This window comes from Neopsephotus bourkii, unplaced genomic scaffold (genome assembly GCF_033783945.1).
Source record: "Neopsephotus bourkii isolate Nb327-2 ecotype Australia unplaced genomic scaffold, CSIRO-AGI_Nbou_v1 NB_335, whole genome shotgun sequence".
Taxonomy (NCBI): Eukaryota; Metazoa; Chordata; class Aves; order Psittaciformes; family Psittacidae; genus Neopsephotus; species Neopsephotus bourkii.
In genome coordinates, this window is record NW_026900841.1 from 1,931,231 (window position 1) to 1,955,160 (window position 23,930).

General features: G+C 42.9%; 2 protein-coding genes across 7 annotated transcripts in view; one reads left to right on the forward strand and one right to left on the reverse strand.

Annotated features, from left to right (window-relative positions):
* The window catches only part of LOC133209421 (GDP-fucose protein O-fucosyltransferase 2-like), a 150,720-nt gene that overhangs the window by 22,662 nt on the left and 104,128 nt on the right, over positions 1–23,930 (forward strand). The window lies entirely within an intron of this gene.
* Positions 1–23,930, reverse strand: part of ADARB1 (adenosine deaminase RNA specific B1) — a 59,861-nt gene that overhangs the window by 7,869 nt on the left and 28,062 nt on the right. For 3 of the 4 annotated variants that reach the window (XM_061348102.1, XM_061348101.1, XM_061348103.1), the window contains 6 exons: positions 18,708–19,639; positions 13,118–13,232; positions 11,011–11,179; positions 10,340–10,488; positions 9,573–9,741; positions 2,905–3,086 (listed from right to left, as the gene is read on the reverse strand). In XM_061348102.1, coding sequence (XP_061204086.1) covers positions 2,905–3,086; positions 9,573–9,741; positions 10,340–10,488; positions 11,011–11,179; positions 13,118–13,232; positions 18,708–19,639 — 1,716 coding nt within the window. Of the gene's footprint in view, positions 1–2,904; positions 3,087–7,986; positions 8,114–9,572; positions 9,742–10,339; positions 10,489–11,010; positions 11,180–13,117; positions 13,233–18,707; positions 19,640–23,930 lie in introns of those variants that run through there. The other variant, XM_061348104.1, reaches the window with a different exon arrangement.

Sequence of the window (23,930 nt, forward strand, 5' to 3'; positions counted from 1 at the left end):
GGAAAGTGTGTGTTAGAGTAAAAGCCAAGGTGAGTAAGATGGGTGATGACATTAAGTTATTTAACAAGGTAAATAAGAGAAGCATTAGCAAAGAGAAGCAGAAGAAGAGCAAACAACAAGCTGAAAGAGAGCTGGGCTGGCTCAGCTTGGAGAAGAGAAGGCTCCTTACAGGGAGACCTCAGAGCGGCTCCCAGTGTCTAAAGGGGCTGCAGGAAACCTGGAGAGGGGCTTTGGACAAGGGCCTGTAGGGACAGGACAAGGGGAATGGCTTTAACCTGCCAGAACAGGGGAGACTGAGATGAGCTCTTAGGCAGAAGCTCTTCCCTGTGAGGGTGCTGAGGCGCTGGCACAGGGTGCCCAGAGAAGCTGTGGCTGCCCCATCCCTGGCAGTGTTCAAGGCCAGGTTGGACACAGGGGCTTGGAGCAACCTGCTCTAGTGGAAGGTGTTCTTGATGAGCTTTAAAGTCCCTTCCTACCCAACCCAAGCTGTGATCCTATGATTTTCAAAGGCTGACTCTCTGAACAGAGGATCTGCTGAGCTCTGCCACCCTGCTTCCATTCTGGGTGAACTCTGTCATGTCCACCTCCCACACTGGCTCCAAAATGAGCCTGTGTAGGTTACCCTGCAGACTGGCACTTTGGTACTGGCTGATTTATAGACTCATCCCCGTTCCATTGAGAAATGAATCCCTTTTCAGATTATTCTAGAAACTCACAACATCTGACCCTGTCTTCTCTCAGTGAGCTGGCCAATTCTCAATGAAAGCTCACATGCCCTCAGTGCTGGTGTGCTAAAAAGCACACTGAAAGGCCAGGTCCTGCAACCAAAAGGCTTTCAGGAGTCAGCCTGGGGAGGGAGCTTTCTACCAGCATATAGGTTTCCCGCATCCCCCAGCTGAAAAGCAACCACTCTGATGCGCATGTTCACATTTAACTTGCTGGGAAAATAAGGTGTAAGTAGAAACTCTCCTGCGAGGAAAGAAAAACTATTGAAAGACAGGCTTTAGCAGTAGATAACGATAACTCAGCCTGACTTTGACTTAAGGTAGTCATAAAACTTGGTTTATGACAAAAAAAATCTGGTTTTACAGTACTTTCTCAGCTAAACAGGTGAAACAGTGGGGAAAACCAGCTTCTTCTTGTTTGGTTCATCCCTCTGGTAGGAAGCAGTCACCATCACACTGGTGCGTGTGTGGTACGAGGAGGAACACAAAACTGGGGATTTCTGTAGTGCTTATTCCAGGCAAGAATACAGTGCACAATGTGTGAATTAAGAGCAGATGGGTAGCTACAGGCATGCCCCACTGAATCTAACCACATGGCTCAGAAGACTGAACCAGTGGAAGAAAAACCAGCACAATTCTCTGTCCAACCTTCCGAACCAGCTTCCCGTACATTTTGGAGAGGTGTATTTCCATGTAAACTCAACACAGAACATTTGTGAATGCTCCCTACTGCTCAGCTAGTCCTGGCTGAGCTGTTTTAACGGCTGGTGCTATTTCAGGGCAAACAGATTACATCCACATTGCAGAAAGATGACTTTTAAGAAGACAAGGTTTTATTATATGTTATGAAAAGGATAATGAAATCTCCTCTTCCCCTGCCCCAAACCTGCTGTCCTGAAGAGCCGATAAAAATTCCCCCAAATCAGATCATACATCAGCTACTATGCCCATACTGCTATTAAATGATTGGTACAGTGAGTGTTTTCATTGTTACTTATTTGCTAATACAAGGAAAAATCTTTACTTAACACTTTTGTACATACTAGTTCAGGAAATCCTTTTCATTACCTTTCTTACCTAAAGAACTGCTCATTATTCAACATCCTCTTTAAATCCCTCCTTAAATCTATTTTAAAAATTCAATGTCAACGTCAAATTTGAAACATGCTTTAAAATACTGAGGGGGTTTGGGTTGGTGGGGTTTTTACTGGGGGGGGGGAGAGGGGGGGGTGTATCTGTTTTCTTCTGGAAAACAAACAGACACATGCCAAAAGCCAAGTCCTACAGAATAAAGCAATGCACACAAGAGGGAGGATGAGAAATTTCAGGTTTAGCATTACTTTAACTAGCAGTTCTAGGATTTAGGACACTTCCAAAGTTCCCTTTGAGGGTCACAGCTCAATTAGAAGTTACAACCTGTTCATTCAAACACTGCCATTCCTACTAGCCACACTAGAGGCTAGGATCAGCTTAAAGCCAAAGAGCAGTAGTTAAATGTTCACCAGCAACTGCAGAGGACAACCACTAACTACACTGGCTGGGACTTGCCATATTGCTGTCTGTCAAATATATTTAATACTCTAACCTTTAACTCTAATACTTTAACCTTCCACAAAGTGGAAATGAAAGTATTATGATTACTCAGTCATATAAACAAGTTGGGTGCCGGGCAAATTAAAGCTAATGCTGCATCCAACAGACTGATGATAAAAAGAAAACACAGCCAATGCAGCTGAGATGTTCTCCAAATCCATTTTTTAGTTTCTTATAGATCTAGAAATGGTGAATCAAACATGTCTATCTTGACATACTGATCAGAGATGTGGTCATTCAACAGCTATCTACAATGGCAAGAGAAGCAACAGTGACAGCTAACACATTATTTCATGAGGTTTCACTAAGCCAGGGCATTCAACTTGCCTCACATATTGCTAGGGCATGCTCTAGAGAACCTGCATCCAAAGGTTCATACCCCGGTTCTTTCCAGTTTTTAACTCATGAAGATGCTATGTTATTTCTGACCAGGTATCTATATTAGGTTTAGAACATAACTTCTCTGTTGTAACCAGAAAGCAGTTTACTCACAGTACATAATTTGCAAGGTTTTGAGAACTGCAAAATCACATTGCTACTGGAACAGACTTAGTTACCGGCACGGCCTTCTCCATTAGATACTTGCCACTAAGTAAAGGTCTGTTGAGTGTATAAAGAGGTGGTAGATCTTCTATCTCTGCTATCCTCTGGTATACGGCTCTGGATAGATGATCCCCATGATATAAACTCCCCAAGATGATGCTAGAGAAGTAAATTGGCTCCACAAAGAGGCTAAGTAAGGCTCCTTGAATACCCAATACGTTCCACCTAAGAGGGAGGGAAAAACAAAACAAAACAAAACAAAAAAACACTTTCTTTTTAATGGAACAAGGAACATCTGCCAGACATAACAGCAGTCAATCACAACAGGCTAGACTTTGAACCCTTCCTCTTGACCAGCACATGACTGTGGTAGCATAGCTGTGACACCTGCCAGAGTATCAGAGATCAGCTTATAGGATGCTCAACAAAATCCTGAGTAAGATGACCTATAACTTCAGCATCCACTTCAGGAGCAGTCTCAACTTTACTTTCCCATTGACACATCTGGTGATGCATTTCCCAGCAACCTAATGCCAGAGACAGACAGACAGGATATTTCAATCAGAGAAAGCCAGACTCTTGAGATTCTCAGTCAGAAACAGTAGCTGATGCCTCCAAAAGACACCTGGCAGCAGGCAAACCATCCTTCCAGAACACAAGGATTGTGCCTGCAAGGCCTCAGCACCATAAGGAAAAGCTTGTCCTTCACACCCCAGCCAAACTGCCCACATCCTGCTGCCAGGAAGGACATAAGTAGTTGCTTGCAATATCCATGGGCAGGGAAAAAACTGCTTCTGAAACCTGAAAACAGGAAGAGTGCCTATACTCTTTGCTCACTCCAACCACGGATCCCCGTCTGCACCAATGTGACCTACACTGGATCAGGTCTTGTGGCAGGGATATAGCAAGCAAAAGGGCAAAATACAGAAGGATTTTTTGTAGCTGTGTTCATTTGATCAAGTTTTGGCTCTCAGCCTGCATGTAACAGCCATACAAAGCACCTTCTCAAACCTCAAAGAGGTTTTACTGCGGAGTATTGTCACTGTCCCTGTCTCTGAGGTATACCTGCAAGCAGCTTAGCACTATGAGAACAGGACACTTGAGTACAACTGCAACACCCACACACAAGCAGCAGGAAAGTTCTTCTGGTGCTTGAATAAAACAGAGCACTATCACACTCGTACCGAATGGTTTGTCCTTATGAAAGGCCCATCCTAAACCATGCAGCAAGGTTTCTTTAGGAAAATGGGGAACGTGGATGATGTTAACAGTGTTTCCTGCAGCTTGTGATGGAAAGGCACGGCTCATACATCACCACAGCTCAGGCTAGGAACCACACACAACTGCTTCACCACTGCAAAACCTGAACTACAAGAATGTTTTAAAGGCAAGAAGGGCAAAATAAAAACTGCAATCCAAGGAAACAATTGCTTTGTGTATGTTCACAGGGGATGAAATGGAGCAGTGTGCTCTAGCTTACTCACCTGTCAGTAAAAAAGCTGGCCCTAATGAATAAAAACACTGTGCCAATGAAAAATAAAGCAGATCTTACATTGAATAAAGGCCTATTTTGTATAGCACTGAATAGGCAATCAGCATCCAGATGCAAGAGGAAAGATATCAAGTGAAAATTATTGCATCCCAGGAGCAAGATACTTCTCTAAGGACCATACCATGACTAGAATTTTGTAAGCACAGAGGTATTTCAAGAGCCAAATAAATTGTATTTTCTTGTTATTTGCAGTGTTACCCATGTCAAGCATAAAGAAGCATGTGGACATTAAGGACACAGGTAATATTGTGGACGAGACATCTGGAAAGAATTCAAGACTAAGCATTGCAAACTGGGGTCTTACAGAAGTATCTGAAACTTGCAGCCACACACTGTGCTTCCTTCAGTGAGGCACATCCCAGGTTACCTTTCATGAACAGTACCTGAGTGACAGATGGACATTTTAAAAAAGGCCAAATCATTCCTCTGGCAAGCCCTGGCTTCCTAAATAAAAGCCTTTGCCAGACCCTTTTCCTTGCTTCAGTCTCCTGTATTTCCAAAGCTTGTGTTTTGCTGCTTCTTCCAACACTTAGAACCACAGACTGATTTGGGTTGGACTGGACCTTAAAGCTCATCCAGTTCCAACCCCTGCCACTGGCAGGGACACCTTCCACTAGAGCAGGTTGCTCCAAGCCCCTGTGTCCAGCCTGGCCTTGAACACTGCCAGGGATGGGGCAGCCACAGCTTCTCTGGGCACCCTGTGCCAGCGCCTCAGCACCCTCACAGGGAAGAGCTTCTGCCTAAGAGCTCATCTCAGTCTCCCCTGTTCTGGCAGGTTAAAGCCATTCCCCTTGTCCTGTCCCTACAGGCTCTTGCCCAAAGCCTCTCTCCAGACAAGTTACTTGGTGCCCTTCTCTGCACTGAAAATGAAAGCTGTAGTCTGCCTTGAAAGCTTCTTTTGATTAAAAGAGGAGGACTGTGGACACAGAGTAGCTGCAAGGACAAGGTCTGCAGCAACCATTCATACAACCAAAACCTCAAGCTCTCACTATTTACTAGGCACGGTTGGATGATGGTTAGCTTCACAAAAATAGCATTAAATGTCAATTGTTATAATAACATATACTTAGCTATAGAAACGTATACTTGTATCAGAAACTTTCAGTAATGCAGCAGTAAACATGAAACCCAAATGCAGATTGTAACAGAGTGAAAAGGGAGGGATGTATGTCTTGTTGTTCCTTTTTTATACTGTACTTTTTTTCTGTCAAGCAGTAATTTCTCACTTCCATTAGCATGTTATACTAAAAACAACCTTTCTAGATATAAACTGAGAAGAAGCTACACCAATACCACGCATCAGTTTTCCAAAGGCCACAAGCATTGATTGCCTCCTGAAATGGTAAAACTGCCTCATCCTTGCAGTTTACAAGCACAGCTTGTCAGAATGCATGTGAAGAAACGCTGTCAATCTGGTACTAACCGTTTACTGAAGCCACAACTTCTTTTGCAGCCAAATTCAGTATTTCACTTCAAACCATGAAACCAGCAGAAAAAAAGCAAACTCTATTACAGAAAATTTGATTAAAGTCAGTGTTGACTTCCCAGTGCAACAATCAACCAAAGAGTTTTTTCTGCACATTAAAAACAGTACCAGAAAAGAGCTGAGGAACGGAAACAACTTAAATCTAGCTTAAAACTCCAACCTTCCAGAGAGCAGATGTAGTTTATAACATAGAAATCCTGTTGCTGTGCCACACTGCATTACAGCAGACAGACCCTGGCCACAGCACAGTGCTCACTTAGGAGCATTTGATGGCTCAAGAAAGTGATTACAGAAGACAACATTCCCATCACTAATTCTACATTCATCATTCATATGCAGGGACACTTCTGCTGCTCAATGTCAGTTCAGACCCACACTGGGCAGGTGATGACCTGCTCATTGTGGAGCCCATCTAGCTGAGTCATCACCTGGCAGAATGAAGGAGCAGAGATGACTTTGCATTCAGCTGACTGCAATCTGATTTCTTTTCTGATTTTAAATCTGATTTCTCTTTGTTTCCTTAAGAGATTAACTGAGTCTCTATGACCAGCCCATGTCTTTCATGAGTCACAGAATAAACAGGCAGCAACATCTTTTACGTGGAGTGGATTAAGAGCTGCTTCTACGTCAAGTGGCTTAATCAGCGGCCCACACTATAAATCAGTAAGTGCACAGTCCATGGTCTTCAACAGTAGCACTTCCTGCAAACATCTTTTTACTTATCCTGAGGTCGCATCTGCAGCTACAGCCAAGAGAATCTGCTTTCTCCTGTAGCTGTTCCTGAGCTGGCAACCACACAGCTCTGACCTGTCCCAACTTTTCTGGCATTGCTCCATACCGCAGTGAGCATGGGTCAAGACTCAGGTTACTGGTTTGAGAGGTTACATGATGCTGCTACTGGTTATTTAGATGCTTGGGTAGCGGTTTTCTACCACTTCCCCACTGTTTTTTTGCCTAGGTGTCATGCAGCCACCATGTATCATAGGATTCTAAAATGGTTTGGAATGGAAAGGACCTTAAAGCTCATCCAGTTCCATCCCCCTGCCACGGGCAGGGACACCTTCCACTAGAGCAGGTTGCTCCAAGCCCCTGTGTCCAACCTGGCCCTGAACACTGCCACAGCTCCTCTGTGCCAGCATCTCACCACCCTCAGAGGGAAGAATATCCAAGTGAATACATTCACATGGGCCATTGTCACTTGGCTTAAGAACTAATGAGAATTGCTCCATCTATTGCTGTCCAGAAATACCACCGGCTCTGCCATGGAGCTTGCCACTTGGAAATAACTCTCAAACTCGAAGACTGATGAATGGGCATGGACACAGCTGCTGAACATGCAGCCTTTAGTGAGCATGCATAGGATTTTAAGATGTACTGGTGCAACTTCAAAGAGAAAGATTGAGTTACAAACTTCCATTCGGAATGTTTCATGAGAATTTAAGTAACTATTTGAAGCCAAGTAGCTTAAGATGAATGGGGGTGGAAAAACACATCAAAAGGAGGATGACAAAACCAGACGTCATAAAGTACCATAGAATGAGTTTAGGATACATTGAAAATAAATGCATGTATATTAATCTCTCAAAACAGTCTGGTCACAGAAAGAACCCTAACACCACACTGCAGAGCCACTAGGCACTAACACACCAGGCTAATCCTGTTCTAGTGCTTCTGACCCACATGGGAATACACTCATGGCCTTTCCATGTTTTTCTTGGATGTTTCTTCCAGGCTTTGGAGGGTGCTCAGCAGCACATTGCATCAAAGCACTCAGAGGCTGGAAATAACAGCTTGGATTATACATATAATCCACAGAGATGAGGCTGTTCAGATACAAGAGTTTTCCTGCTTGTGCAATCCTGCACCTTGAATTTATCCACACCTTTTCCAGGCTGGCACTGTGAAGCTTTGGGAAAGCACAGTGGAAATTCACAGTGTTCAGGCATACTGGAGGGCTGAGTGCCGGACACTCCAGAGCAAAGCATTCTTTAAAAGGTAAAATGGACAAAACACAGTTAGAAGTGTCAGGGAAATGTAAAAAAATAAGGAAAGGAAAAAAAAGAGTAGGAAAATTTGGGCCTCCTTACCCGTCATACAGTCTGTGTTCTGTGTCAAGGGGTTCTATCTGCTTCCTTCACTGGCACAAACAAAATTACTCCCATTAGCCCCAAGGAGAGGTGACAGCTAGCTAGGCAAGCGAGAGATGAGTCTGTTCTGCATCACACAAAATCAACAAAACAGTCAAATGGGTTCTCGCTTAGCAACTGGCTTCATTTCTTTGTCATTTGCGCTAACAGCAAGGATGATGTGATAAAAGAAATCAACTGAATGGGGCACAATTACCATGCAGGGTGCTTGGGAGAAGCCCCAGGCATGAAGCTGGGGAATTTATTTGGTGGATTTGATGGAAAATATCCTAAAAGAAACTGAAATGGCATTTCTGTAGCATTATCTGTCCTAGCTTCTGAAAGTCCCGATCCACTTATGTTGTTTTAAACTAAAGTAAAACATCTTCCTTCAGCAGAGATGCTGATAACATGAGATAAGACTCGAGGAACCAAGTGACTCCATAACCTTCCTGCTGCATATTTGATGTGGCATACACTGTTCACAAGAACAGTTGCAACTTAATATACTCAATACATTTTGAAGCAGGCCAACTGTGACTTGCTGAAACAGCAGAGCTATTTTCATTAAAATATAACTAAAATACCATCAGCTGAAATTCTCATTTCTCATCTGGTTTGCAAGAACACAGAGGCTGCAAACACACGGATTCATTTCAAGATGCTGCAACTCTCCCATGTTCTGATACTTGTTAAAGGACACTAATGTTAAACTTATTTGGGGTGGCATAATATTTGTCCATTTATGGTTTTGAACAAAAAAGAATAAATCTTACAATCTTTGTCAAAAAGGACAAAGAAGAAGGAAATGGATAAAATAGAAATAAAAGCACTAGTGTTGGAAACTAAATATCTAATGATAATAAAAGTATTTAAATTAAAATAATTTTAAATTTTTAATTTCTAAGTGCCCATCACTTTTTTTTTAACTGGAACAATTTTTCTCTCTATAAAATGATCCAAATCTAAATCTATCCATGCAAAATGTATGTATCTATTGATATAAAAGAATCATGGAATTGCTTGGGTTGGAACAGACCTCAAAGCTCATCCAGTTCCAATCCCCTGCCATGAGTAGGAACACCTTCCATTAGAGCAGGTTGCTCCAAGCCCCATCCAACCTGGCCTTGAACACTGCCAGGGATGAGGCAAAGGATGTATATCATCAGAGGAAGTTATCGAAGTATAACTAATATATCTATTGCATTGTTTTACTAATGCTTTACTACTCTGGAGAGAAGGGGGATAAAAAAGCATTCCTCTGCTATTTCCTAGTGATATAAATACAAACCAAATCTGTCATGACTTGAAGTAGCTGGCAATGGTACATCATGATCTCACCTTGCCTCTGAACCCAGCAAAAGGTCTGATATCAAGTGCAGGTGAAGAACCAGAGCTCTATCACTGGAGCTAAAGCCACCCCCATGCTACATCTAAGCAGTGAAATGAGCAAATCAAGAACCTGCCCATTCACTACAGGTATCATGCAACCCTCCTTGTTCAGCAATAAAAAGCAATAACAAAGAAAGCAATTGTTCCTGTCTCACCTCGCTATCTTGTCACTGCAGGACATGGTAAGTAGTCTTTCTCCTTGCAGTACACCATCCCACGTCTGGATGGTGGTAGTGGAGCGCACAGGGATGGTCCCTTCCCCAGATTCTATCTTTGTCCGTAGCTGTCCTCTTGCTTTGCGGTTTGGATGCCTGTCCCCTTGATCTAAATGATAAAAAAATCACAATCAGGTGGGGAACATTCTCAGAGTGTTTTACAGACAGCATTACAATAACAGGAGTCTATTAAAGGAATTTGCCTGCTGGCTTGCATAAAAATTTCTATTTCTCCTTGAAAATGAGCTACAGCATCAGACACCTCTCACAGATACGGTCTTCTAGAACACTTACAACGAACCCAAGCTTTCCACAAAGGAGCTATACACAGCAGGGAGCTCTTCAGTTCTGTTCTGCGATGTACAGTGTTAGAACAAAGTTAACAGACAGCTCAAGAAAGGGGCAGGCAGAAAACCACTGTTAAAAGCTGGAAACACTGAAAAGGTTTGGTTAGTTCTGTACAAATACTTGCTGACTCACTGGCATATCACGGCTGGCTTTCAGCCTCTTCAAGACCACATGGTGGATCAGTCTACACTGCACTTCTATCACACAGGAAGAACAGCTCAGATTTTGTTTGGAAGAGATCTTTGGCTAAACACACATCTATGCTAAAAGGAAAGAAGACACCTAAATTTTAACTGTACCACTTGGACACGCTCAAAGAATACTTGAACCCTCCTTGCGGAGCAGGGCTGCTGTCATACCCTCTTGCGCTGCTTCATGTGGGGAGAAAATCCTCGCGTCGCCACAAGGAGATGTGCTGATATAGAGATGGAACTGCACATTCTCCTTCAGCTTAAATCCACCTCGCTCCGACTTCATAAAAATGGATTTCTGTTGATCTTCTTTATTGCTGAAAGGGAGAACAAAGCCAGAGTCAGAACTGACATGAACATGTAAGGAACCATGAGCTGGGCAGTCTTAATAGGCATTAAAACAACCACAGGCTGTCTGGAAATTCTGTACTATAGAGCTAACAGTTACTACAATTAACAAAGTGAAAAGACCACTGTGACAGGAAATACAGAGCCCTTGACACCCCCAGATGTCAAGGCACAAGGCACAAGCTTTCACGCACTTAACAGCAAATAAAACATCACCACCCATTACCTCACTTGAGGTTGTTCTGATCTGTATATTTTGAGCTTTCAAAATGATTCCCAATGATGTTTTCGGTTCTCCCATCTCATGACTGACAGCTAACTGAACACGTGTTTTGTTTAAGGCAAATCTTAGGGCAAAGAGCCTGAGTTCTAAATGAAACATCCTAATGCAATAGAACAAATGGTTCACATTGAAATGTTCATAGATGTTTCCCACAGACATCTTTCCAGTTCCATGTGATCAGCTCAGCTTCCTTTTCCCTCCAGCTCACCTCAGATAAAGCTCAAGTTGTGTATAGAGAAATTTAAGCAGGCACCGGCGAGATATAATCTCTGCATGGCAGTCATTTAACGCAAGACCACGATCACTCATGTATTCACCATTGATGCACTTTGTTCCTGTAGAAACACTTATTACCAGGGCATCTTTCACATCTGTACCTGCAAAATAAAGTTTCAGGAAGAAGATGCAACTAAAATCACAACTAATCCAACAAATCATCTTAGTGCAGAAGCTAAACTAGTCAGAAATAGAAAATGTGAAGGAAAAATTGCTGCTTGAGTAAGAGTTATTAAAGCCTGCACTATGAAGATGGTGCTTTATTCCAGAGCCCCAGCTAGCTTCCAGCATGTGCCTCCTTGCCACCTCTGCAGATATTCACAGTGACTTTAGATATCTGAGAGTCACTGATTTATTAAAACAAAAATATGTTATGGAAGGGTATTAAACCAACAACAGGAAAGGTAAAAATGTTTAAATGATTAAAACACTGTAAAGCTTATCAGCAGTGCAATGCTTCTAGAAGTGTAGTTCTTGGTATTAAAACATTCCATACTATACGAGTACAATACATTCCATAAAGCAGGAACCCAGGGAAAGGAAGAGAGGATGTCCCAGGGCAGTGCTAAAGTCACCATCCCTGAAAGTGTTCACACACTGTGGAGACGAGGATCTCAGTGCCACGAGTTAGTGGTGGCCTTGGCAGTGATGGAGAATGGTTGGACTGGATGAGCTTAAAGGTCTTCTCCAAACTGGTTGATTCTATGATTCTATGTTGAAGGTTACAGTGTTTGTCTACCCATGAGTCTTCTTGCCCTCCTTATGTTTTCTCTCCATGCCCCAGGAGAGAGCAGCAAGCAAGAGACTGGTGGTTTGACTGCTGGCCAGGATCAGCTCACCATGGATGTCTTATGATAGAGTTATCTACCCTAACCAGCACCCTCAGATTCCTCTGCTCTGGAGGAGGCCCCTACAAACATCCCTGCGGGAGGAAAGGGCTGGCATTGCTCAAATCACCACGGGAAGGCTGTACAGTTATCACTATCCATCTGACTCATACAACTAATGGGAACAGGCTGAGACCTTAGGAGCTCCAGGGAGACCTTAGAGCAGCTCCCAGTGCCTCAAGGGGCTACAGGAAACCTGGAGAGGGTCTTTGGACAAGGGCCTGTAGGGACAGGACAAGGGGAATGGCTTTAATCTGCCAGAACAGGGGAGACTGAGGTGAGCTCTTAGGCAGAAGCTCTTCCCTGTGAGGGTGCTGAGGCGCTGGCACAGGGTGCCCAGAGAAGCTGTGGCTGCCCCATCCCTGGCAGTGTTCAAGGCCAGGTTGGACACAGGGGCTTGGAGCACCCTGCTCTAGTGGAAGGTGTCCCTGCCTGTGGCAGGGGTTGATGAGCCTTAAGGTTCTTTCCAACCCAAATCAGGCTGGGATTCAATGACATTTCATGACAGGCCCAAAATCAATGTCCAATAAAGGGTTCAGAAGGACAAAAGAACAAAAGCAATCTTAGTGTGAGGAAAATTCAGCAGCCGGGTGGTTGCAGATCAGCTTCAGGCAGAACTTCACTGGCATATCTCATGCCTGCAGTCAGAACTACAACATTCCTACTGCTTGTACATGCATGATGGTGTCAGCTGCCAAAACATAAGCTGCTTTTTCAGATGTTTTGACTAAAATGACTGAGACAGAAAGCACTAAGAATAAAACACAGCAAGAATAACTCTAACAAAGTGCAAAACCTAAAAAACTTGGGAAGCAAGCTAATTTCTTACTTGAGATGCCAAAACCCAAGAATGCCGTCTGTGTGACCACTGCAGTACAATTAATCTTGGATTTACTGTCAAATGTTAAAAGATACATGTATTTCGTAAACCATAAGTTATCTTACATACCTGAATCAGGCATAAGATAGTATTTGCAGCTCTAATTTTCCTGTAATTAACTTCAGCTAAGATGTAATTGCCCTATTTAGGGCACCTTGAAGATTAAACTGGGAAAATGTATTTCAGTACTGGTTGATTGGCAAGAAGGGAGTTTCCTAGAATGCAAACAGAGCTCTTTCATTTAAGCAGGTAAAATAAGACCTTTTCTTTACCTGTTGTCATGACAATTCCAGCAAGGACTTTTCTACGTGCATGTGGAGACGTGAAATTTTCCGTCAAATCACTGAATTTATCTACAACCAAGCGTGCAACAGCGTCAGCTAAAACCTGTGGGATGACACAGAAATACACATTAGACAATTAAACAAACACCATAAACATCACAGCAGCGTTAGGCCATAGATTTGCACTTTTCATTGATCTGACACAGGAAATCAAAGGAGTTTTTATTGTTTGCTTTGAAAACAACATGGAGGCATCAGCAGGACATCAAGGATGTGATTTTCAGGCATCCTGAGCACTCGTAGCTCTTCCACATCGATTCAAACAGGGTCAGACAGCCCTAAGCCAAGCATCAAAGTACCTAATGCTCATATTGTCATGAACATTTGAGGCTGAGGAGAACAACTGGACAGACAGATAAGTCTCTACTTTCATGCTCAAACCTCAAAATGCATCATTTCAGTTTCCTCAACATTCAACCTGACAAGAAGTTTGAAGTGCAAAACCCAGGCTCCATAACCCAACGTTGTAAACCTTTGATAACGATCAACTTCATTACCCATTACAAAAATAGGAACAAGTCTGTTTTCCACACTGGTTCAACATTTTCTCATTTTTACAAGACATACATAAATCTAGGAATACAAAATGTCATCATATAACCCCAAATAAGCTATCTCAGCATGAGGAAGGATTTATCTTTTTCACCTTCAGGAAAACTTGAACTACAACAGCCACAGCCTTGTTGTATCTTGCAAGCAATGTGGATCAGGCTGTATGGGGTCTAACTTCTAATAGTAAGGAACACTTGAAAACACCAGTCCTGTTCTCATTGAACAACGGTTCAGTTCAACACTGCAGATCATCTCACCCATTGTTTTTAAGGAAGCTGGAACTAAAACAGCTAGAGAAGATGAGTCAAAACTCAAATCCTGAAAAGAAACCGAAACCTACAGCAATCTATGCTAGCACAGCTGGTTGTTCCCAAGGGAGCTGCTGAGGAAGGCAAGTTACACGCCTGATGGAATCACTTTGTGACTCTGTGATCCTTCCAGGTCACCAAACATGGGTAAATCACTACACAGATCCTCAACCTACCCAGCCAAACGGAGGCTGACGTACACCATGCAATCGCCCATTCCCTGGGGGAACCAGAGCTGCCTTCAATAGGTTCTCATCAAGAGGTGAGAACTGAAAGTGCATACAAGGTGGACACATTAGCTTTTCCCAAAATGATCATTTTTTTCACACAGGAAACTGTGGTGTTGGTATACAAGTGAGAACACAGTGAGTCCCTCTGGGAAGATGTAAGCTGGAACAAAAGGATGGGATGGGGCTGCAGCTCAAGCGCGTGGAACTAAGCTGCTGGCAAGGAAACCAAGAACCGCTTGAATGAACACAAGGCCAGACACTGGGGAGGCTGATAAGAAAGGACTAAGCGCAACTCAAGCGAGACACAATGACCACTAGAGATTCAAACAACACAGGAGGAACTGAAGGTGCAGCAGGAAGAAAATCACTCCCAGAAAATAGGCAGACATAGTGAAGATTTCTCTTTTTCTCTTTGCAACTCAAGTTGCATGAGAACAGAGGGGTGGTGAGGAATAAACGCTATTAAATGTCTACAGATTTACTTACTAAGGTTTTAGTCTTTTATAAGAATGCTCATGTGCTAAATTAGAAGCATTACCCTTTTCTCCCCGTTACATTAACATACTTAAGAGTCCTTAAGAGCATGGAAGAGATGGGAATAAGGCAGGATACGAACACACCACCGCAGCATGAGCAATGAGACTTTCTGGTATAAAATGATGTCCTTGCTGTCCCCATCTCAAAACCAAGGACTTGAAGCTGTATTCACATCAAGCCCAGAGCACTGACTGGCTTGGGTAGGGATCTTTAACTTCTCATTCTGACTTGACTCCCTTTCACATAAATAAACATTAACTGGAACAGCAGTGGAGCTCGTGTCTCACCTTCCCAGTGAGTGCCCTAACATCCAACACGCAGCTTCTCTACCCCCACTCCTGCATTACATCATTATTCAAAGTTGGGCAATGCCAAAAAGGAAAGACCTAAAATAGCTGACACTCTGCTCGTTAAGGCATGTGTGCTCAAAGCTACTTTGGGTGCACTTTTCCTTTCTCTGATGAAGTCACAGTGAATCCACAGACTGATTTTGGTTAATACATATCTTGCAGCAACGGTGTGGTAGAACCCTCCTGACCATCCATGCTTTAAAAGATTCTGAAGCTGATGAAGTCCAGGTCTGTCTGGAGCTGAAGGAAGACCTTGGCAGGCCAGAGAGAGCATCCTGGATGAATGCTGGTGATTATCTATGTGGTGGAACCAAAGGCAGCTTGCTTTGCAGAGACTGGTTTTAAAAGTATTAAACCATGGGACCAGCACCTCAATAACCAACTCTGCAGATCATAAAGTTACACCTATGCCCATTTTAGAAACTGATTCCTGATGTCAGCTGCCCTTCTGCTCCATTTGAGAGCTTTCATTCCATTCCCTCCGGAGTGCCTGCAGCTGTTGGGAGGTGTGGGATCACCAATGTGCATTTCAGCAGATACTCACCACCACCACTGGAGTAGAGACCATCTCTCCTCTCAACTCTGCTCTACTGATTTCTTTCATGAGGCACCACAGAGTAACACACCAGCTACAGGCCAGTTTTGAACCTGCAACCCAGGCAGTCAATTCCAGCATCTCCAGCGGCACAACCACACTGTATTGTACAATCAGGCTGGTTTGGGTTGGAAAGGACCTTAAAGCTCATCTATCTCCAACCCGCTGCCACAGACAGGGACACCTTCCACTTTTATTATTTCTATTAAACATTTATTATTTGGATTTAAATATATATATTAATATATATAAAAATATATTATAAACATAAATCTTTCAGATTTATATACATATAAATCTGAAAACACCACACATTTAAAACCCTTATTAATCATTAATAGTAACCCTTAACATAATCCTTATTAATCATTAACTATCATTAATTATGTCTAGGTTGGACAAGGCCTTGGGTAACATGGTCTAGTGGAAGGTGTCCTTGCCCATGACAGGGGGTAGGAACTGCATGATCTTAAGGTCCTTTCCAACCCAAACCAGTCTGTAATTCTGTGGCTTGACAGCTAATTCTACTTAAAAGCAGTGTGATCCAACATAGTGAAGTGCAGGAAGGATGACATCTCCTGATGACAAGCTCCTCAAAAGCCTCTCAATAAATAACTGACTGGGAATCGGGTCTGCACGAGGCAGTACCAGCAGCCTTCCCACCCAGTGTATTGCTGTCATTACTCCTAAAGCCCACTGGGTTCTCCTCCCCACTGGAGCAGCCTTTATCAATGCACACCTACAAGAGGTGAAACACAAGTATCCCTGGGAATGCCTCATTGTACACAATCTGGATTATCAAAATCAATGTAGGAGAGCTAGAAAAGAAAAATAAGATTTGTGCTTGCATGTGCTGCTTTTTTTGTTATTTAGAACTGTACCTGAGGCTCAGATGCCCCAAGCATCCCACAAGCTATACCTGGGACTCAGTCAAAACCTGGCAATAGCAAGGAGCTCAAAAACCCGGCACTGACAGCAGTCCATGGAAATCCCTGAGAGAAAAGAGGCAGTTTAAGCCATTCTACATCAGGTAGAGAAACAACTTTACCCTCTGACTCCTCTTTCAGGTCTCACCTTCTGCTCTTTCCCACTTCTCTGTTCTGGTTCCAATTTTCACTGTTTTACTGATTCAAGAACCAGTAACACATAAATTACTGGCAGTGAATTTTTTAGGGGTCTGGGGCCAAATCTGCCTTTCAAGGCACAGCAGAGAATGCAGGCTGAAATGACTGGATCTACTGAAGAAATCGTGACTACCTGAAATAGCATGATCCTAGATTTGAAAATGAAGGAAACATCCATCAATAATGCATTAATTTTGCACTATTAAAAAAGAAAGCATCCAGGGATGCTTAGGAATTCCTAAATTATGCACGTGGTCTATGCATTTTGAGAAGAGAACATACTTTAAATAGTCACAACATCTACTTACACTCTTCAACCCCACATGATCAAATCAGATCAGTATCTCACAATTTTCATGAAATCTAAACCAATGGTTTTTGAGACAGAAAAGGTCAAAGCCTTGATATTCTCATAATAAATAAACAGAATGTTACAAAAGTCAAAGGCAAGTATTTGAATTTAGACATGCATATAATATCATCAAAAAGACCCAAGAGACAAGTAGAAAGAGGGCAGCTGAACAACCATTACTATAGTTTGATAGGGAGAAACACAAGCAAGAAAATAAGGGAGAACTTTTGTTCACTAAAATAAATGAAATTTGCTCCATTCAAGTCACTTTAAATGTCTGGGATGTTTGGTACCTTCCCTAGCTCAGTAACTATTTGTTTTGAACTATTTCTCGTCAATATTTACTTGTCTAGGTAACTTATTAACTAACTAGGTTAGAGTATGATCCCTTAGATGACAACTACCTAACCATGAGTCTTGGATACATGCACTGAAAATGTGTCATTTATTTAGACCCTTGAAACATGTGGCAACTGCCTCAGTCTGTCCTTGACTTCCATTATTTACCTCTGTTCATGCCAACAGCTTCAGTTTGCAGAAGAGAATGATTTTCTTCTCTGCCAAAAACTGTTGTACCAAATAACAGTTTTACCCAAAGCAGCATTTCTGACTTGAACTCCTTCAAAGTCTTGCTGCCCAAGATGAGCAAGATGTGATTCAACCTTTCCTCAGCACAAACTATAATCCAAGCTGGCACTGCATTGGGCTTGGTGCTCTCTTATGTGACATGATCAAGGCTGAAAGCATCAGCAAGTCTCCTCTTTGTCCCCACAGAACACAAAGAGTTCATTCAACTGTCAGAAGTCATAAGTAGATAAATCAGCTAATACATACATACATAGAATCATAGAATAGTTTGGGTTGGAAAGGACCTTGAAGCTCCTTCAGTTCCACCCCTCTGCCATGGGCAGGGACACCATCCACCAAGTAAGGTTGCTTCAAGCACCATCCAGCCCGGCCTTGAACACTGCCAGGCATGGAGCATTTACTGCTTCTTTGGGCACCCTGTGCCACTGCCACACCACCCTCACAGTAAAGAGCTTCTGCCTTATATCCAGTCTAAACTTCCCCTGTTTCAGTTTGAACCCATCACCCCTTGTCCTGTCACTACAGTCCCTGATGAAGAGTCCCTCTCCACCATCCTTGTAGCCCCCTTCAGACACTGGAAGCTGCTCTGAGGTCTCCACATAGCCTTCTCTTCTCCAGCTTGAACAGGCCCAATTTTCTCAGCCTGTCTTCATATGGGAAGTATATATACACATACATCTATAAATGTATAATGTATATATGGATGTGTGGGAATATATATGTATATAGATGTGTGTATATATAAATATGCAGACACGTGCCCACACATCTACAGAAGCAGAATAAAAAGCAGAAATGTTGTTCAAGCTGACTCAATACTCATGACTTAGCTACTCTTGGCCATTACCCAAAGACATCAACAAAACCCAAAGGGCTTCTCACCTGTGGCAAGTGTAACTGGAGCCCTTCGCTAGGAATGGGCTGTCGAGATGGGGTCTGGTCCAGCTGCATGTTAAACAAGGATGCGAGGGCCGACTGAGCGGCACGAGCTTTTGCCAGCTTTTTATTCCTTCCTGAGCCTTCAAAAGTCTGCCCATCCACCGCCACGGCCATCACAAAGTTTTTGGCATGGCTCTCTCCGCTCTCCGAGAGGAACTCGTACTTCAGCCCTGGCCGCAGCTCATTCAGGATCATGACAGGGTTCTTCCCGCTGGCCGAGGGGTAAGGTGATGGTGCAGGGAGAGGCGACTGGGAAAGGCTGCTGGCTACGGCAGACGATGGCAAACCATAGTCCCCACTAGAGCTAAAGGACCCGTCCCCGTTGGACCCCAGGTAAAAGGAAGCATCGGAAGGGACTGGAGTTTCAAACCCATTGAAAAGGGTGTCGGGGAAGTCCGCTTGGTCGGAGGTGAAATCTGTGTTGACTGACAGAGTCCTCCCCATTGCCAGGTGGGCTTCTGAAGCATTTGGGAACTGGACAAAAGACCGGAGAGCCTTTTCGGCAGCATGAAGCTTGGCTTTCTTCTTTGTTGGGCCAGACCCCTCAAATACCTGCCCATTGACTTCAACCGCCATCACAAACATGGGGGCATGAACCGGGCCTGTCTGGGAAAGGAGTTTGTACTGTAAACCAGGTTTAATCTCATTAAGTTGCATCAGGGCATTCTTTGGTAGAATGGGGCCGGGTGTTTTCTTCCTCTTCTTCAGGCGAAATTTGGAGTGGCCATTGTTGCCCTCCTCCAGAGGACGCTTTCTGCTGCTGCTGCCACCACCGTTGGAGAGCTGTGTCCCCTCCCCGGCACCTTGCCCACTGCCCTCCTTGGGGGGAACGTTGTCCACGTTGCGGTTTTCTTTAACGTCGGTGCTGCTCGAACCTGTGGTGCCCAGAAAGAGTAACTTACAATGCCTTCGGTGCAGGATCTTGTAAATGCAAAATTTATAGATTCCTTTATCTCTCTTTGTAACTGGTTAAGTGATGTGTGCTCACAGGTTAAAGCTTCGCAACATGATCAGACACGATAACAACGCAAGAAAACATCAGTAACTCAAGAAATAACACACTCAAGATTGATTCTCAAACTACACATTTGATACGATCAGATAGCAAAAAGCACTGCAGCTGTTTTGTTGGTGTTCTGCATTTAAATCATGCTGGAACAAAACTTTCACTGACAAGTTGTGTTTGGCACGAAGAGTGCTTTAAACCAGAAATATAAATTATAGTAGCATTCGCCTATAAAACAAAGAACCACTAGTAAACTAAAAAATGAATGCTTAAGACCAGGAGATGGATATTTAGTTTTACTTTATCCTGATTTTATTCATGGCACATTTTTCTTAGTGATTTTAGTTGCTCAAATTGAAAAATGACATAAATAAAACCTCAGCCATGAAGAATCAGGCAGCTCTTTGGTAGGCACCATGGCTGGAAAGTGTTTGAATGCTTTCGGTTCTCCTTAGCTGCTCTGTATTTTCTGAATTTAATTGGTTTTACTCCTTTCCTAGATGTTCATTTCACCTCACCCCCTTTGCTCAGGAATGTCAGCTGCCCACTGTGCCAGCATCACCACAAGGCTACTTTATGTATTATTTTATATATATATATATTACTTCATGTATTTCCATACAGCCTTTCATTAAGAAGCCTTGTATTTGTTATTTACAAGCTATTTTGTACTTCCTTGCAAAGGACAAAGGCTGCTGTCACAGTTACAAACACCGTGATAAGGATCCTCTCTTAAGACCACACAGAATACAACACGTGTGACAAAAGCTGAGCAATCCCAGTGATATTTTAATGTAGGGTGGGACTCTAATATTAACTTAATGAATTACTTTCTAAAGCAGAATGTTGGTGGTGTTGTATGTCAGACGTATGGTTAAAGAATTCTAGTTGCTAGAGCTGCAAGGACCTCAATTTCACCCTGCTAAAGAAAATAAGGAGATTAATTGTTTGTGCTTATGTTGGCATTTGTGAATGGAAAGGCAAATTTAGTAGGTCAAGTATTTCTAACTCTTTTGTTCCAAAACTTCAAACTTTTTATATTACCTCTACACTGTAACTAAATGCTAAGTACGAACTGAGATGAGAGCAAACTCAAGTGGAAGCTCTCAATCACAGCGACAAATTGCAGCCACACTTGAAGCCCTCCCTGTGAAGCCCCTACCATGCACACATCACTTCGCCCAGATTACAAAGCTGATGGAATGGTTACTAAATTTTCATTTATAACATCCTCCAGCAAAAGCTCGATAGGTTACTCCTTTCGGTGCTCGAAGAGAAAAGAAGGAGAAGAAGAAGAAAGAGATCAAAAGAAAAAGCCAAAGCAGGAATGCATTTTGTTAAATCACAACAGCACAACAAATGGTACAGTACTGAACGATGAATTCCAGTCAATTAAAGTAATCCAAGAATAAACTACTCAATATTCTGAAGCATTTCATTGCTAGAAAACTGCTGAATTTAATGAATATCCACATATATTCATCCACAAATTATATTGCCTGAAGAATGTGTACTAGAGGGCCACAACTGTCAATATACAGTGTTCAAGTATATATATTCTTTATATATACATATATATATGGTGAAGGAATCTAAGGATAATAGAGCTACATTTTAAATTTTCCTTGTAGTGAGTTTCTTATCTGAAGCTGTCATCTCCAAAAATTGTATCTTATCTAAACTACCATTTGTGGAACATTGCTCTTACTCGTGGGAACTAGTGCTATCAACCAATACGACTTTCAGACTAAACAGTAGTAATTTAGTTAACACTGAATCTGGTTTTATCTTTCTTTTTATATGAAAATTCCTACAAGTGCCTGTGGAAACCATAAGAGGAAAATATGAGTTGAACATCTCCAGCTGAATGTTAAACCCCCCCCCATAACAGACCCCCCTGAACTTTTTCATGGAAGTACAGCAGCTGGAGGAACTCCTTAATCCACCTCCTTACACAGGTAGGGGAAATGATGCCCTGACAGGGAGAGGAGACTTGTAGGAAGCAAGAAAGAAACTTGCACGCTTACCTTGTCTCAATATGAAAGAAGGGAAGAAAACTACTCCTTGCCTGGGAGCTACCAGGCTTGTGAGCTTTGAGAACCTGCAGGGTGGGAGAAACTAGGAGAGAAAGCAAGCAGGGAGCTAGCAGCCCAAGTCAAAGCCATGAAGGTGAGCAAGTTTCTATACCATGCAGGTGATCCAAATCCAAGCCTTGCATGTGATGGGAAGGAAAAGACTTTCTGTGAGAACCAGGACCTGAGTTTGTTTCAATCCACAGAGCCACTGGACTGCAAGAAAGAGAAACTCCTTCATAGGCTGAGAGTGAAGATGTGCTTTTGGACCTTTCCTTTAGCCTGTCCTGCCCAGCAGCGGTGAGGTTCTTAGGGTTGGAGAAGATCCAACAGATTAGTCAAAAAAGAAGATCAGCTATCACCACAACATTAGAGGAGTAGTCTCCTTTAATCTTGTCCATATTCAGATATGGAGTAACTCCTCCAGCCCAGCCTTTCCCTGCTGTCCAGAAACAGCTCTCCCTTTCCTCTGGCATCTCACCCTGTTAAGAGAAGCTAAGAACAGCCCTACTAGCTCATCCTTGCCTGTGACAGGACCACCAGCAGACCCCAAGAGAGGGTATCAAAGCAGAACAAGGCCACAGCAGCCCTTCCCCAGGACAAGTTACAGCTCTGGGTTGTCTCAGAGAGCAAGGCAGGGAGCCACAAATGGGGTTTTCTCCCCCCAGAGATTTGTCTATCACTTCTCAAGACTCCATAAAACCCTAGGTATCCACAGTATCCCAGGCAACGCATTACACATTGCATGAAAATATATCCCATTGTTGGCTTTGAACCCCCACCTTCTAGTCTCAATGCATTTATTGGGTTTTCTTTGTTATTTTGTCAGTTTGATGATTCTAGTATAAAATTACCCATCCTGCACATGATTTTACAGCAGTCTCCAACCTTGCCAACCCTCCTCTACACTGGAGGCCTTGTCCTGAGGTCATTCTCTTCTCAGCAGACCCACTGCTGGGTGCTCTGTACCTTTACTCTTCATGCTCTATTCTGCAGTCTTCTTCATTGTGGTAATACGCTGGTTTAGAGACCATAAGACTTTGGGGAGACTCTTACTCATTCAAGGAGCATGAAGGAAGGCATCTTCATCCCCTGAAAGCTCTGGCTGATTCAGGACCCCATCATAGCTCAAGCTGAGAGCATCAGTACTCAAAAGGAGCAAAATTAGGTTGCTGTAAAGCAGAGGTCCTGGTAGATGTAGACCACCACTCCATACATGTTCTAAAAACCAGCTTAGATCATTTTGAAGTCTATTGGTCTGATTCGGAGACCAGTGCTAAGCTTTGTGCTGCCAGCATCGCAAATAAACTAAGGCAGGAAAATGAGAAATTTGAATGTTAAAACATTCTTGGAAAGGATAAAGCAGAGGAGAGATCTAGAAGGAGAAAAGAAATTCCCATCTGAATTATAAAATATGTAGTATGTCTGCTCTTCATTACCTTTTCTCCTTTTATCTCAAACATTTATTGGGGTTGACAAGTGACCATATGTTAACATCATACATCTGGCCTCAGAAAGGTTACATGGTCTTGGTGGATCTCCTCACCTGCCCTAAACCAGGTTTAAAACCAGCCTAATCCTAGATTTGAAATATACTGTCAAGCCTATCTGTTTTCCAGTCTTTAAGGAAGTTTTCAAGGAGTGAATGCTTTAGAGAACCCTCTGAGGTCCACCGTGGTTGTATTAAATACTTCAACACTAATACAGATATTAACACTTGATAATGGGATCCTGTTTTCTTAAACATTAATACTACCCCTGATTGAAGAATAAGGCATTTTTCATAAGACTGGCTTATCTTCCAGTCACTCAAAACAGTCTGATTGATGTCTGGGGAAGAAGCCTTAGTAAAAATCATAACTGACAGGACCACAGGACAACAATGGCAGTGGAAGTAAAGTCCTGACCCTTCAATCTTGTCTGAGAGGCTGACAAACCCGAGAGCCTTTCAAGAAGGAAAGAGGCACAGGAAGCTTTCATGCCGCTAAAGAATGAAATCTTCCATCTGAGCGCATTGGGTTATTTCTGGGTTTACTCCGGGTTTACTCCATGTAATTAAATACTGTCTAATTGAGATGGTTTATCCAT